The 16,655-nt window shown below is 29.0% G+C and overlaps 1 protein-coding gene across 2 annotated transcripts; it reads left to right on the top strand.

Annotated features, from left to right (window-relative positions):
* Nucleotides 1-6,297: 6,297 nt before the first annotated feature.
* On the top strand, nt 6,298-16,227 carry LOC126840389 (putative leucine-rich repeat-containing protein DDB_G0290503). Of its 2 annotated transcripts, none has more exons than XM_050576078.1 (19): nt 6,298-6,560; nt 6,891-6,982; nt 7,265-7,329; nt 7,407-7,685; nt 7,748-7,821; nt 7,944-8,085; nt 8,189-8,406; nt 8,642-8,773; nt 8,883-9,077; nt 9,140-13,485; nt 13,549-13,696; nt 13,783-13,857; nt 13,935-14,063; nt 14,128-14,192; nt 14,494-14,546; nt 15,026-15,261; nt 15,362-15,436; nt 15,502-15,564; nt 15,692-16,227. In XM_050576078.1, exons 1-19 carry the CDS (start codon nt 6,528-6,530, stop codon nt 15,800-15,802), a joined length of 6,531 nt encoding a protein of 2,176 aa, XP_050432035.1. In that variant the 5' UTR covers nt 6,298-6,527; the 3' UTR covers nt 15,803-16,227. The 2 variants fall into 2 exon arrangements, with proteins under 2 accessions (XP_050432035.1, XP_050432034.1); XM_050576077.1 differs by having other exon boundaries at nt 14,494-14,570.
* Nucleotides 16,228-16,655: the final 428 nt, after the last annotated feature.

The following is a 16,655-nucleotide window of genomic DNA, read 5'->3' as shown; positions in this document are numbered from 1 at the left end:
ATGTACATTAAAAAAACAAACTCTCTATCCCTTCTAGCCCAGTGGATGTTAGTAAAAAGATAAATAAAATTACCGTCCTTATTTTATGACCCCATTTCTGTGGTTTATGGCAAAGGCACTTTCATATAATACAATAAAATCTGAACTGCATGTATTGTATTTACTTTTATATTCTTTCATATTATCTTCAAGCTTGCTCCATTCTGTTCAAACATTTTTTTTCGGCTTTACATTTTCAATATCCTTCCGAGTAGTAATTTTTAATGTGTGCATAAACTAGCGCACATAAATACCAACTTTGTTGAAACATAGGCTTTTTAAGTTTGACATAAGTTATTATATGGCAGTTATGTTTGCTAAATTTTAACATTATTTTACTCCGTTCGCATATACAAATATGGTGGGTATAAATTTTGAATTTTAATACCCCACAACATTTTTGTAAATCGCATAGCCTATCAGTAGAGTGAGTCGAACAGTATTGCATCATTGAATTTAATTCACTAGCCAGAATAATACGGCCATAAACATAATATGTCTTGCTTAAGTTATCTAGACATCGTAAAAATTATATACCTAACATTTCATATTATTAAAACACAATGGTGATTAATTCTTACTTGATATTTACTTTCATAATTAGTTCTCGCTCAATCGTTCAATTTAGATCACTGAAAATTGTTTTGAGCACAAATAATTTCTTCGTCAGACGTCATAAGTTTAAGACATAAATTTCTACCAATGAGTCAATACTACTTTATAACTGTTTTTTTTTTTATTATACCACAAACTTTAAGAGAATATAAATTAAAAATCAACGTTGTGGTTTTTAAAAATATTGTTGAATTGCTTATTATAATAACGTCCATAACTTATATTATGCGTTTACAAAGTCCAGATTTTTGGCCAGTATTCAAGTAATGTTGAGCATTTTTTTTTTGTTCCGAATTCTTCTCCGCCACTTGTCCCACTCGTTATTAATCACCGTCATATGGTCTCTGGCGTTGGGATGGTTTAAATACCATACACAGCAGTGAGCAGTGTGACAATTATTATGACTATAATAATATAATATAAAGTTCTCCTTCAACGTGGACCGCCTCAGCGTCGGTTTGTTATTTTTATATAACAATCGCATATATTATTATACGAGAGACACTTTTTTTCCTACGACCGGCCACATAAATCCGTTCTCGGCTCTTGACTTGCCACTGCCGTTTCAACTCTACCGTATACAAACTTCCGGTTCGGGCTAAACGCGCTCGAGAAAGATCCTCACAATCGTTATTATATATACAATAATAAAACAGAAGGTCACACTAACGTGCATAATAACATTATTATAAAATAAGTATGTGTAAACGGAAAATGGTTTGAATAGAAAAATAATTTATTTAGAGTAAACTAGAAAAAAAATATATAGAATTATTTATGGGTAATTAACTTTTGAAAACAATAGTACAATTCAAAAATATTTTAATATATTCGGGGTGTATCACAAAAAAAATATATATATTTATACTTTAATGGTTTCCTCGTTCATTGTTCGACTGTATAAGACCTATTGAAGTGTTGTTATAGTTCAACTGACGAAACCGGAAAGTCATGATAAAATATAATTATTTTTATTATTGAGCAATTTAAAAAATGCTCCCAAAATGTATACTTAAACGCCCAAATCATTTTAATTTATATTTCAACAAACATACATGTTTAATCAATTAATTAAATTTAATAACCAACAAAAATATCTAGATGAACAGGTTGACGCCCAGACAGAAGGTCAGTGGGCTCTATTTTCGACTTGAGTAACTTATGTACCAAGATTATAAAGGATTATAAAGGATCCAACTTCCAAGTCAGATTTTAGCAAAAATTAGTCAGGCCAGTGTAGTGACCACTAAACATGTAAAATAAAAACACATATTTTATATCATGTATAAACAATTAACAAATGCTTTATGAAAAATAAAAACTTATAAGCTCATTTGAATAATTTTTCAAAAACTGATATTGGCCTTTTAGATTGATGTTACAGCGGTACATATGACGTATTACGTGCAGCGCTCTAACGATTAAAACTGAAAATGATGTAAAAAAAAGAAAAATATTTTGATGTAAGTTTTCTTTTAACTTTAGTCTAAAATAGAATAAAATAACAATAAATACGTGATATTATCGTTATCGCCTGCTTAGGCTTATGGACACGCTAATGAATTTTAGTTTTTTTCGAATTTCGTTGGTGTACCTTATTGGAAGACGTCAATAAGGAGGAATACATTACTTATACCAAATCAAGCATTAGATAAATGTCTAGAATTAACCAACCAGACATATAAAAAAATGGTTATTCAATTATTTTATTTTGAATTTAAATAGTAAGAATTTTACTGAGCAGAGAAACTTAGTACAATTATTTCGTCTGTAGTTAATTCCGGACCCTTATATAATTAAATTATTATTAATGTTTAAAATAAATTACTACATGTTTTGCTTACAGGTTACTTTGTATTAAGGATTGTATACTCGTTTCCAAACCACCTATGAGGTAGAGTATTTGGCTCGTTTTTTTTAATGTGGTATCTCCATCTACGATGATGCTCAAATTGTATTTACTGTACAACCACCAGAAATGTGTGGTAGGGGCGTTTCAAGCAATTGTGGACTTACGCATAGATGTCGATCCGGGCGTAACTTAAGACTAACTTAATGACTAAAATATCCCGGTATCGACAGACTGGGCGGCCACGCAACAGACAATGGTGGACTTACGCATCGAAGCCGATCCGGGCATATCTTAAGACTAACTTATGACTAACTTAATGACTAAAATATCCCGGTATCGACAGACTGAGCGGCCACGCAACAGACAACGGTGGACTTACGCATCGAAGTCGATCCGGGCATAACTTAAGACTAACTTAATGACTAAAATATCCCGGTATCGACAGACTGAGCGGCCACGCAACAGACATTGGTGGACTTATGCATCGAAGCCGATCCGGGCGTAACTTAAGACTAACTTAATGACTAACTTAAGACTAACTTAATGACTAACTTAAGACTAACTTAATGACTAAAATATCCCGGTATCGACAAACTTTGCGTATAAGAGAGTACGAAGGAGGTTATCCAGTAGGATCGCGGGATAGATATTGGTAATTTGATTTACAAAAAAATCTTGTTGGTGTACACAATATTGTGACTTGATTAACTGGACGCAAATTTTAAAGTAAGTAATTAATTTTTACTAAGCAGAAAATGTGAGAGGTTTATGAACTATAACGAGAACGACCACAACACGAAAGTGAGAAGTTACAAACGAAAAAATTGTTAAAGTAGTTTAGTTCAATTATCTGAAATGATATAGTGCTAAAATGTGTAAATTTACTTAAATAAATAAATTATAATAATTGTGCGGTTGTCCAAAATAATTTATAAAGGGAGAATTGAGAGTAAAATGGCATCATCGTACATAGACCTAATCCACACAGTACTTGACTTAGTAGGGGGGAGAGGAGGTAACTCAATTGTTTAGATATTTTAGCGTAGGTACCTACTAGGTGTCTTTATTTTACTTCCAAGTGAGACCAGAATGTATTACTTAGAAATATATTGATTTAGTTGAAAAAAATATTTCCAATAATTACACTCCCTTTTAATAAATTCGTCCGAGGAATACTTTACTTATACTAAATCAAGCACTAGAAAAAGGTCTAGAATTAACAAACCAGTCATATAAAAAAAATGTTTTTTTAATTATTTTATTTTGAATTTAATATGTAAGAATTTTACTGAGCAGAGAAACTTAAGTACAATTATTTCGTCTGTAGTTAATTCCGGACCCTTACAGCTGTATACAAATTAAGTTATTATTAATATTTAACATAAATTACTACATGTTTTGCTTACGAGTTACTTCGTATTATTTCTTTTTATTAGAAATTTATGATCGACAGCCACGTGTAAATAATTGCACTTGAATCTAAAAAAAAATTAACATAATATTAGTCAATAGTATTTAGTAATAATTAGATTTGAACTTTAGATTTGGTATCTAAATTATTATATATTAATAGATTTCTACACAGCATGCTGGGTTTTTGCATTACCTACTCTGAAGCTCAAATGTGAAATCGCCCTGTTAGACTCTAAAAATGCTTAAATGAATTCACTAACTTTTAAAATTCCAAGTGTTCTTATAAAAGTTTTTTTTTTTTTTTAAACAGTTATTATAAATAACAATGATAGAGAAGAACATATTGCTGTATATGTTACATAATATAATAACTGTATGTGTTTGAAGTACCTACCATCAAGTCACCAGGCGAAATCCCTTTTGAGTTTTTGGTTGCCTTCGGAAATAGCTTGAAGTTACTTCCAAACTTATGGTAGAACATGGCAGTAATTCATAGTAAGTCATTCGAAAAAGTAATTGTTTTAACGTAAAATATATCTACAGAACGCTTCGACACAATGCATATTGTTCGCTGAAAATATTGAAATCTAAGTATTGACTTTTAATATACTATCAATATACAATTGCTACGTCTTGTTATTCATACAACAAGCAGAAGTTAACATAGAAACGAATTGTTTTCGGCAGTTAAAAAAAACTCACATAGAGTCAGCAAAGGTTTGCAAATTTTGTGTTCAAGGAGATTCTATATTATATTATACATAATAAAAGATCTCTTTGAACACAAAATTTGCTTTACATTATTAATATTAATTTAGCATAGATTGAATTAATTGACAGAGTAATTGTGGTTGATAGAAGGGTGTATATAGTAGCTCGTCCAGTATGCACATGCGTTTTATTCAAACAGTTATTTATTATAAAAATAATCTTAATCAAATGAAAGATGTAAAACTTAATTAATTAAATATTAATGAAAATGGTTTGAAAATATTTTTAAATAATATGATATGTCATTGTTACTTTGTTTGACATTACACTGGTGCAGACGACGCAACGCCTTAATTAGTGAAAAAAATAAATTATGTTTTTAATCTTAAATCATATGTTTATTATTTCTATAATTATTAGGATTTAGGAATATGGTTTTACATTTTTTTTAATGCAATTTAAGAAGTATAGTTTAGAGGGACAGATAATTTTATTAGGGCCACGATATGATTAGAGATGCCTACTGAAAGATTTTGACGTACTTTCCAACTTCTTAACGCATAGCCCTAAACATGTCACACGAGCCTTCCCTTCACTCATATCACCAATCACCGGACCCTATTTTCAAACTTGCGTCAATTTATTACCCAATCACCGACAGCTGATCTATTGTCAATTTCCTTTTTTGAAATTCGCATTGGTACTCACCTATACATCTAGTTTGTAAAACAATATTAACAATATTTTAATATAATAATAATTTACCAGCAATAAATTGTCTTTAGAGTTTGTAAAGAAAACCCGTTTTTCAAAACATACTTACACGTTTTATAAAAAGTAAAACAGAATGTTCATTGATAAAATCTGAATGAAATTGTGATGTTTTTTAAGTATTTATTACCGATATACTATACATATCTATTTCAAACAATACATTATACGAAAGTATTGGATACCCGACAAAATAATGAAGTACATATCCAGTATAGGCGGGGTGTGTGGGAGGCGCAGTCCATATCTTCATAGGTCTATGATTCATACACCTGACATTTATCGACTACGCGGTATATATATACCTATTAAACTGATATGGTTCTATTTAATTAAAATCCTAAATATTATTTACTAGTTTTATCTTAAAATAAACCCCGAAAATAGCCGAATGAACATAATAACTGATTTTTATAGAGTTGAAAAAATCAAATTACAGTATTGTTCGTTTGACCAATTTAACTCTGTTATTTTATTGTTTTGACTTTTAGGTCATATTTTAATCTGTACTCTTGCTCCCCGTAGGGGTAAACCGGTAATAAAAATAGACAAAAACAATATTATCAAATTAATATTTGCATTTTGTTTTCGGAAAGGGGGTCCGGTACTCATGATGTACCTTCTTCCGTTATTACTAATAATCGATTGTTCTGTGACTGTGACAATGGCTATGCTGTTCAAGTTCTCTCATAATATTGTGTTGTATTATGCGATGATCAGCATAATATTATTATTTTATCATTCAGCTGTGGATTATTCGAACACCGCGCCGTCGTCGTGCACCATAGTTCCAAAGACGTTGCACTATCAACGTGAAGTGTCTTTGGACGCATTTGTAGTTTTCCGTTAACGGTCGTGATAATAATTTGTATATTGTTGAAAATTGAGCGCAATGCTCGAGGGCCTACTGTTAACTGTTTACCTGTAGTTTAATAATTTAACGGTCGGTCTTCTTTCATCCTTGAACAAATTCGTGCTGTCTTATACGTAATAAGCGATTTCAGTTTTTGGCCATTCTCATGTTGTCGCATTCGTTTTAGTAGTATAACTTATTTATGTATTCAGTATTCGTGTTAGTAGTAGTGTTATATTATTTATGACAAAGTATTTTTAATTTTCAAACAACATGAATCAATTCGAACAATTAATTCTCCGCTGGGTAAGTAAATTGAACGTTGGTAGCTGTTAATTACGACGAAATCGGTTGTAATGTGTTTTATGAAACATAACATTATTACTATAACTAACCAATAAAGTTAATTTAATACTTATTAAATCAATTAAAGTATATTGGTTGTTAAATGTGTAATTTTTTAAACCTTTGATAACCAATATTTTTTATTGCCTTTGAACATATAGCCATATAATTGGTAGGTAGTTTATTGACTTAAAGTTCAAAACTTAGGTACATTAATACATACTCTAATACACGAATATTCCTAATTTAAGTGTTGAATTAATCAGTACTTGACTCGTGTTTATGTTACAGGTATGTCTATTTGATGACTTTAGGGATAATGACTTCTCCGACATTTCCCTACTTGTAACCAGCAGTAATTTCCAAAAACTCGTTAACGATGTGTAAGTATTTGTATATAAAAAATACTAAGTTATCAACTGGTTAGCTGCCACAGATAAACATGAAAGAAACAGAAAAACATACAAAAAATTAATTTCATTAACTCGAACCAAAAATAATACACGAATCACTTCAGATCGACTACAAAATAATCATTAAAATTAAATGGTGCTTGGCGAAATTTATGGGATTGCTGGCACTAACCATAGCAGCTAACGTGTTGATAAATGTTTCATATATAAATAAATAAATTCAATATCATAACCATACATTTTCACTTTCAGCTTTTGTTATAAATCAGCTGTGTCGTCTTCAACAAAAATTGAACAACTATACAACACAATAAAAAGTATATAACTTAATTAAATGTAACATTTTGTAACTTCTTAGTGTAATTTCTAAATTGTACTTTTTCTTATCTTGTAGCTAATTATCAGGAATTTGAAGTCGAAGGACCTTCTAACTTGCATACCGAAGAAAACTCGTGTTACACCTGTGTAGTTGTGTTATTACACGCTTTATTGAAATGCACAAACAATAAATTTAGAGATCAGCTAAGTGAACGAATGGACGATAAAGAACAAGTATTATTGGCGAAATTCCTAGAAGCTACCCAAAGCGCACTATTTACTAAACAAAATATATCTGAAGCGTTGGACTCGGCTTTCTCTGATGGAACTAAAAATTCAGAATCTTATTTAGCAGGTTTATAAAATAATTTACTTTTTTTGAAATAAGTTATTTAAATGTCTTATGTATACTTACAGAAGAGTTTTCTAACAATGTTACTCCAAAAAAGACAAATCCGTTACGTCGCAGTTATCTGCAAGAATTCTGTGAAGTAATATATTTTTTATATTATTATGTAGTCATATAGTGAATAAATTGAATAACATTTTTTATTTTATTTTTTGCATCACATATTTTTATTGTATAATATATGTTATTTATTTTTTAAATTAGTCCCCAAAGTCTCAATCCTTAATCTATCAAGAAAAAGATAAAGTCATTGCCAAACTTACTGAAGATTATAAAAACGAGTGTGAAGAAAATTATAAGTTGGCTGAGAGTAATAGATTATTAGAAGAATTAAATGTAAAACTTAGTAAGTTATTTATGTTATTTCTGTATTCAATTTAAACTGATTACTATTTTTCCAAATAATCTAGTTAGCTAAGTGTTTTTAAAAATTATAACTGTTATTCAAGGTACTAAATTAGAAGACAAAGACAAAGTAATAAAATTTCTAAAAGATGAAATTGAAGAATTATCTAAACCTAAAGAGGTGCCAGTCCATGCTGAAGTCAACAACGAGTGGCTAGTAAAGAAACTCAACCAAGATGTTTACGACTTGGAGAAAAATGTTGTCGATTTAAAACAACAAATTGTAGATCTAGAAAATGCTCATACAGATCTTAACGCAAAAGTGATTGTTACGATAAATTTAATTACAACAATAGTTTAAATCTACTTTACCTGACAACTTTTTTTCTACTATTGCGAGCAGCGTTCAATTTTTGCAGATTTAAAAATTAAGGGGGGAAAGGTGTCAGTTAAAGTAGATTTATACCATAATAATTAACAGCTGTCTATTGTGGTAGTTTATTGCCTAGAATTTGTCTTAAATACTTAAAATACTAAAAAAATTATTGTTATTTTAGTTCCAAAAGAAAAATTCAGAATATGAAAATGTTTTAAATGAGTTTGAGAAAAATGAATCTGAAAAAATATTAATGAAAAATACAATTGAATCTTACAAAGAAGCAATCCTTGTCAAAGAAGAAGAAATTGTGGTGAGTATTTTATTGTTAAAAATATCCAATAATTATTAAAAAATAAAATCATAAATTGAATGATTATTCGATAATGTACATGAGCTAAAGTTTTATTTTTCTATTTTAGTCATTGAAAGATGAACTTTATAGTAAAGCTTTATCGAAAAGTCCTGTGTTCAATTCGAGTAAAAATGATGATGCAAATGTGGCCCAATCAAATACATTGTTTGATGAACTGAAATGTTTGAAACTCGAAGAGGTAACACGTGACAAAGAAAAATTCAAACAAAAGTATAAATCTACCAGAAAAGACCTTTCTAATGTGAGTGTTATACATTTTTCTTTCTTTATTCTTTCTTTTTATTTTATTTTTTTATTGTATAGGCTGAAAATGAAATTAAAGACTTGAATTCAGCCATAGCTAAATTAAAACATCGGCTACATAATCTCGAAGCTAATGAAAAGGATCTACTGAATGATTGCTCGAATAAGAAAAAGGAAGTTCAAGAACTACGAAAAAAGAATAACATGTTAGAAAACAAGATTAAAGAGTTACACGATTCTGTGAAAGATAAGGAGTATCGTATGAAATCGCTTTGTTCCGATTTAAATAAAAAAGAAATCCATATCAAGGATTTATCAAATGAAATGGAAACTATTAAAAAAGCCAAGATTATGATCGAGCTAATATTGACCAAAACAAATACTGAAATAGAGGCGTTGCATGAAGAAAACAACAAACAGGTACACAACTTACTTTCGACGATTGAAAAGTATAAACTTTCAGAAGATGCATCTAAAGAGAATATTTTACAATTGGCAAACACTGTAAACGATCTAAAAGCCGATTTGGAAAACAAAATGCATCAAATACTATTCTGTGAAAAACAATTATCGGAAAATTGTCAAATTTTAAATACGAAAGAAGAACAATTAGCGATGCTTTATCAAGAAAAATTAATGGTGGAATCCCAGTTAAACAGTGTTAATACGGAAATAGAAAAGCAACAAAAATTGTCTAGTACCAAAATTCGCGAATTGGAAAATTGTTTAGAGTATCACCTGGATGAATTAAAAAATGCTTTAGGTAAAATAGAAAAAATGGAAGAAAAAATAAATAGCAAACAAAAGCAAGTAGACCAATATGTTGAGCAAATAACAAAACAAAAAGAATTTATTAATGAGTTGGAGTGTGTTAAATGTAAATTAAATACTCAGATAACTAATCTTGATGACCAATTATTAAAGAAAAACTGTGAAGCTAAAGATTTAGAAGAGAAAATAAAGTATTATTTATTAACTTTAGAGAAAAAACAAAACGAATTGGATGATAGCGTTGCAATGGTTAATGAAAATACACGTACTATTTCGAATTTGAAACAACAAAAACTTGATATTGAAAATGAATTAAAATTTACTGTTGAAAATTTAATGGATAAAACTAACAAACTTAAACTTTTAGAGGAAAAATTATCAAACAGCGAGTTGGACAACAAGAACTTAAAGAAGGAACTTGAAGTAAAAATTTTGGAAGCTGATAATCTCAGAAAAGATCTAGAAATCACTGTTAATAATATGAAAAATCAACAAGATATTTATGACAAGCAACTAAAAGAAATAAAAAGTAATTTGGAAACTTCTGAAAACAAAATAATTGAACAAGCGAATGAATTGGAAAAAAATCAAAATTGCCTTAAAGCTAAAAATATTGAAATAGGTAAAAAAACAGATTTAATTAAAAAACAAAAGGAAAATATCACTTGTTTGCAAACTCAACGTAGCGATCTAGAAGAAAAGTTAGAAGGGATCGAACAATGTTTGTTGAAAAAAGAAACTGAGGTGTCAAATCTGGAAAATAATCTACAGGAAAAAGATGTAATAATTAAAAATTTAGAAGACCAATTGGGAGTTATGTCTATAGAAAAAGTAATGCTTGAAACAAATTTGAACGAAACGTTTGATCAAATAAAAAAGTCACGCGATGATTTTACTCAACAAGTTAATGACATGATGAGCCAGTTAAACAATCGCGCTGAGGAAATTGGTCGTTTAAAGAATCATTCATCAAATCTCGAAAGCTTATTGCAAGAAAGAAAAATAGAACTTGACGATCAAATCACAATGACATTGGACCAAATTGAAGTAACAAAAAATATAAAAATCGAAAAAGAACTCTTAGAAAACCAAATTTACAATGCAAATGAATGTATAAGTACTTTGCAGAATGAGATTAAATCTTTAGAAGAGAAACAAAATGAATGTGAAACATGTATTCAAAAATTAGAACAAAGATTGAATGATGTCTCATTTGAAAAAACGTCACTCGAAAACAATTTGCAGAATAGTGTTAGCAAAACAGTAGTAGAAGAACTTAATGAGCAAATAAAAGATTTGAACAACAATCTTGAAAACCGTTTGAATGAAATTGGCGAACTTAGAAAGTCTTTATCGGAAATGGACAATGATTTAAATCAAAAGCAAATTAATTTTGAGCATGTTATCCAAGAAAACGATAATTTAAAAACCACTATAAATTTTTATGAAAGTGAAAACAACGAGTTACAAAATAGTTTAGGTGAACTGAAAAATTATCTAACACAAACTAATGAAAATATAGCATTACTACAGAATGAAATATCCGCTTCCTCTTCTTCGAGATTAATATTGGAACAACAATTAGTGAAGGTACATGAAGCGTTGAATAACAAAAGTATTGAATTTGAAAATCAAATTCGTTTGTTCGAAGAACTGAAAGAAAAAATTGGTAAAATGTCTGACGAAAGAGAAATTAATCTAAGTAAAATAAAATCGCTTGAAGATAATTTATCACATAAAGAGTACGAGTTCAATCTATCTGAAGGAAAATTGTATGATTGTAGCATTACAATTGACGATTTAGAAAACAAATTAGATGCCATGAAAAAAGAAAATATATCGTTGGCATTGCGGCTCGACGAAAATCAAACACTGCTGATTAGCGCCAAAGAGGATCTCACTCGGCAGTTGGAAGTTCAAGAACAATTAAATGCCAAACAAAGGGAATTGGAAAATGAAATTAAACTATTAAACGATCAAATTTCTGTATTGGAATTGGAAAAAGATGGCTTTTCTGCAGAAATTGCGAAGCTAAACAATTTGTTAAAAACTGTAGAGAGCGATTTGTCAGAGCGAGAACAAGAACTTGAACATCAAAAATCGTGTTTACAGTCAGAAAATGATGAACATAAGTTACTTATGGAAATTATGCATCAAGAATCTACGAAATGCCGTGAAGAGATTGAAGAAAAATTGTCGACCTTACAAGAACATTATAATCAATGTGATGTAGAGTTAACTGAACAACTGGAGATAACCGACAAACAAAAACAAGACATTGCACTTTTGAATTTGGAAAAAGATAACTTGTCAAATGAAATAAATATGTTGAAGGATACTATAAAACAAAAAGATTGTGTTTTAGGGTCTAACCAGAACAAACTGCTAGAATACGAAGAACAAAATGACAATTTAATCACTGAAAAAGCATCTTTAGAAGTGGAATTGAGTCAATCCAAATTACAATTAGAAAACATTCGACTAGAATTAACTAAGCGAACTGATGAAATGGCTAAAGAGCTGCTGATTTTACAGGAAAGACTAATTAGTAAAGAGGCAAATTTAGAAATGCAAGTTAAAGAATGTGACGAAAAAGTGAAAATTATTTCTGTTTTAACATCGGAAAAAGATAATTTGATAATCGAAAGAAATTCTCTACAAGATTGTTTATTGGAAAAAGAATCGACTTTGGCACTAAATCAGGAAAAACTAAACAAACATATAAAATCTCTTGAGGAACTACAGATCGAAAAAGAACATATAGAATTAGAGCTAAATGAAACAAAAAAGCATATTGAAAATATTCAGCAAGACTTAACGCGTCAAATTGAAATGTCTAAGAGCGATTATAATGAGCTTAAACAACATCTTGAACGGGCACAACTAACAATTGAAGAACAAAAGGCACAATATGTTGAACATATAGACATGATTGCCATTTTAAAAAGTGAAAATACTAATTTAATAGACAAAATTAGTACACTTGAACAATTGCTTTTGCAAAATGATTCTGAATCTATTGATTTCAAAGATAAATGTGAAAGAAATGAAAACAGAAATTTGTCTTTGATAACCGAGTTGAATGAACTTAAATCTCAGTTAAAGACATTGCACGAAGAATCTGCCCAACAAATCACTTGTATGAATAACGAATTGACTGAAGTTCAGAATGACATAAGTTTTAAGCAGTCTGATTTGAAAAAACAACTGGAATTGAAATATAGTTCGCTGTCTGAAATCTATTGGAAAATAAACGATTTGAAAAATGTCAAATCTGAACTTGAAGAATTACTTAAAAACGAAAAAATTAACTTTGAAAACTGTTTGAATAGTTATACAAAAATAAATATTACAAATATTTCTGTAAAACCTGAGCCATTAGACGACGACCATCAAGATTCACTAATGGAAGTTATTACATCGGCTGATACTTTTATTGAACAAAACGGTATTCAGCTAGGACAAGTCGATAACATTAACGAGTATTCCATTATTGAAAGATTAAAGAAATTATTTGAAGCACTTAAATTATTTATTATTAATATTAACACTCAAAGCAGTGGACGAGCAATTATTCATACTGAAAATCAACTGACAGATGAAGCTTATGCTGAACTACTTGCGAAGTCAAATAGGTATGTAATTGAAACTAAGTTTACATGTAACGTGTAGGTAATATATATACTTTTTTTTTTCAGTCAACAAGAAACCATTAAATACTTGGAAGCTGAAATGCTAAAACTGAAAACAGAATGTAATTACAAAATGACTAAAGTACAACAAAAAACGCAGGAATATGTTACATCTGAATATGAAAAGAAATTTGAACGCAAAAGAGAGCAAATGGTAAAAAAATATTAACCTTTTGTTTAATTAGACTTCACGTGTTTTTTAGTTAACTTTTATATATTTAATTTAATTTATAATTATAGAAACAATTTTGCAAAGATCTCGAAACTAAAATTCATCAAGACTATGAAGCAAAATTAATGAAGTACAAAGAAAAGGTACAATTTTTTATCAGAATACAAATTATTACTCTTACAAAACGTTTAACAAATTGTAATAACATATTTTCATTTAGATAAACAAAGATGAAATTCATATTAAAGAACTTGGTCAACAATTATGGGAAGTTAGTGAAAAATATTTACGTCTCCAACAAAAAGATAGAAGAGAATCGACTGCATCCTTGCCATTTGATATCTCCAATGTAAATTCTTGTAAATTATTTTTATATGTTGTACCATAAATAATAATATATTTTTTACATACAGATTTCATCAATGTCAAAATACAATTCTAACACACTTCCCAAATCCAGCTCAGCCAGTCAAATTAGGTGAGAATAGTTCATTATCTATAAAAGTTTATTATTTTGAATCATAATTTTAGATATAAACAGTGGTTGGTCTTTTGGGTACCTGCCTCCCCTTTTTCTATGTACGTTTGTACTCATAACAAAAATGTTTATACTTGCAAATAGAGTACACAATTTTGGTTGTGAGAACACGTAGTTAGAGAAAAGTGGGAGGTGAGTACACACAGTGCAAAGGACTACACCATTGCATATGAATAACATTTTTGTCATTTATTGTCGTTGTACATGTCATTATAATATTGGTTTCGCCTTTTTTTTTTAGGTCTTTAGTTGATGAATCTTATCAAAACAAACGAAATGTCCCTTCAGGAATTGGTAAAAAATTCAGTTTATCGTCTGGTGCGTTACTAACAAATAACTAACTTTTTATAATGCTTAGCCATTTAACCATAATAATAATACTAATTTTTCATATTGATTTTTTACTACTTTTATACAGTATTCATACTCTTAATGTGAATACTGAAGTAATGATAAATACAATTAATAGTTAATGCTATGTTTTAAATGCCTTAAATTTTTTTGGATGCATTAACAGCTTATACATGTTAACAATAATGTTTAAGCCTATCAAAAGTGAAATTATGCAAGCAATTTTTCTTATTCTAAAATTGAGATTATTGGCGTAAGTTAAAACCAAAGTAAGGTTTCGCTTACAACAACATTTTTGTTTGCCACTTTACTTTTGATGGTTTCTTAAAATACAATGGAAAATATTGATTCTACTCTTATGTTTTTTTTAATGTGTGTTAGATTAAAATTAAACTATACTAATAACTTTTATTAAAATAAAGGTAAAATATTTCCTAAAGAAGAAGACGAAGAAGGAGAAATGTTCAATCATTCTTGTTTAGCCGATTTGAAACAAGGTAAAGTGAGGTTAAATGATAACAATGGAAAACAATACTCGGAACGATTGTCGGAATTGCAAGCTCGTAATTCCCTTTGTCCCCCACATTTGAGAAGTTGTTATGCAGTCGAAACCAATTACTTGCCAAATGCTTCTTTAATTACGGAAGAAGACATAAAAGTAATTACTTTAGTTTTTATAATTTACATTTTAATAACTATGATTTAACAAAGATCAAAAATACTTAAGCTCTTTATGCATTTTTTTTTTTTTTTTGCAGACCATTAGCAGTTATAGTGATTGTGAAAGTGAAAATTTAATACCGAATGACCGTAAAAAAAAAGATAGAAATCAGGTATGTTTGTGTAAAATTTATCCATTTCCAACATTTTAATTAATTGGTTAACATTTATTTTTCAGACATCTTATAAAAAACCAGGACCTCCGACACCTAGTAAAAACGGCGGTCGTGTTTCGTTATCGGTTAGTATTCAAATAAAATTTACTTGTCAATGTTGTACAGTAATTTAATTATAATAAACTACTTCAAAATACTGTAAATATGTATTTAATAAAGTGCTATACCTACAGAAATGCTCATTTTTTTCAGGGTAACGCAAAAACAACTTTAAAAGAAACAAAAGAATCAAATTCTAATAGAAGACGGGCCAGTAGTACACCAAACAAGTTATTTGGCTTATTTATGAGTAAGAAGAACTAATGACTTCTATTTTAATTATTATTTATATATTTAATGTTTAGTAATAATTGACTGTTGCACTTGTCAATTTTACTTTACTTCAAGGATTTTTTTTATTTCCACTATTCCTTATTTTATATTTGTATTATATTCTACATTGTATTATTTTTTTTATTATTACTATGTGTTACATTTGTACTTATTATCTTTTATTGTTAACATTTTATCGAATAAGCATTTTTTTTTTTTTTATGGAAAAGTGAATTATTTTTTAAAAACCTATTTTTATTTTTTATATTGACATATTTGAGATTAGTAGAACTTTAATGTGCATACTATAAGAACATTAAAAATTCAGTCAATCGAAACCTTTTGGCACAAACCATTCTTGAAAAAAAAAAACCTGTATCCAATCCAAGTAAGCCACAAGACAGATTTAACCAGTATTTATTATGGACAATTCCTCATATTTAAACTATAACAATTTTTAAAATAAATTGTATATGCAGACGGTAATAAACGTCAAAGGTAAAAATACATTTTGTAGAGGATTTTGCCCCAATTTCCTTGTGTCAAAACATACCATAATGTGTATTACTCGCTCCATGGCGACTTAATAGCGAAAATACTTATTATATTAAAAAAACGAAAGATGACAGGGTTTTAGAGACCATGTCATATCACATTTTTTTAAGTGTTTGCTCCAAATTCTAAAACCACTATGGGTCAAGTAAAACACATTCTGCGTATAGTTATGTTTAGATAAACATTTTTTTTTAAATCGCTGTCAAGGATGCTGTGATAGTCCGAAAAATGAATTATCTGTCAAAAAAGAGTCCTAATATTACTGAACTAATAATTTCACATTACAGTT

This window comes from Adelges cooleyi, unplaced genomic scaffold (assembly GCF_023614345.1).
Source record: "Adelges cooleyi isolate 19-005CV unplaced genomic scaffold, UGA_ACOO_1.1 ACOO_flye_CR_arks_rails_tigmint_CR_PRNA_376, whole genome shotgun sequence".
Taxonomy (NCBI): Eukaryota; Metazoa; Arthropoda; class Insecta; order Hemiptera; family Adelgidae; genus Adelges; species Adelges cooleyi.
The sequence above is the reverse complement of the archived record's forward strand: the minus strand, read 5'-3'. Positions and strand labels throughout refer to the sequence as shown.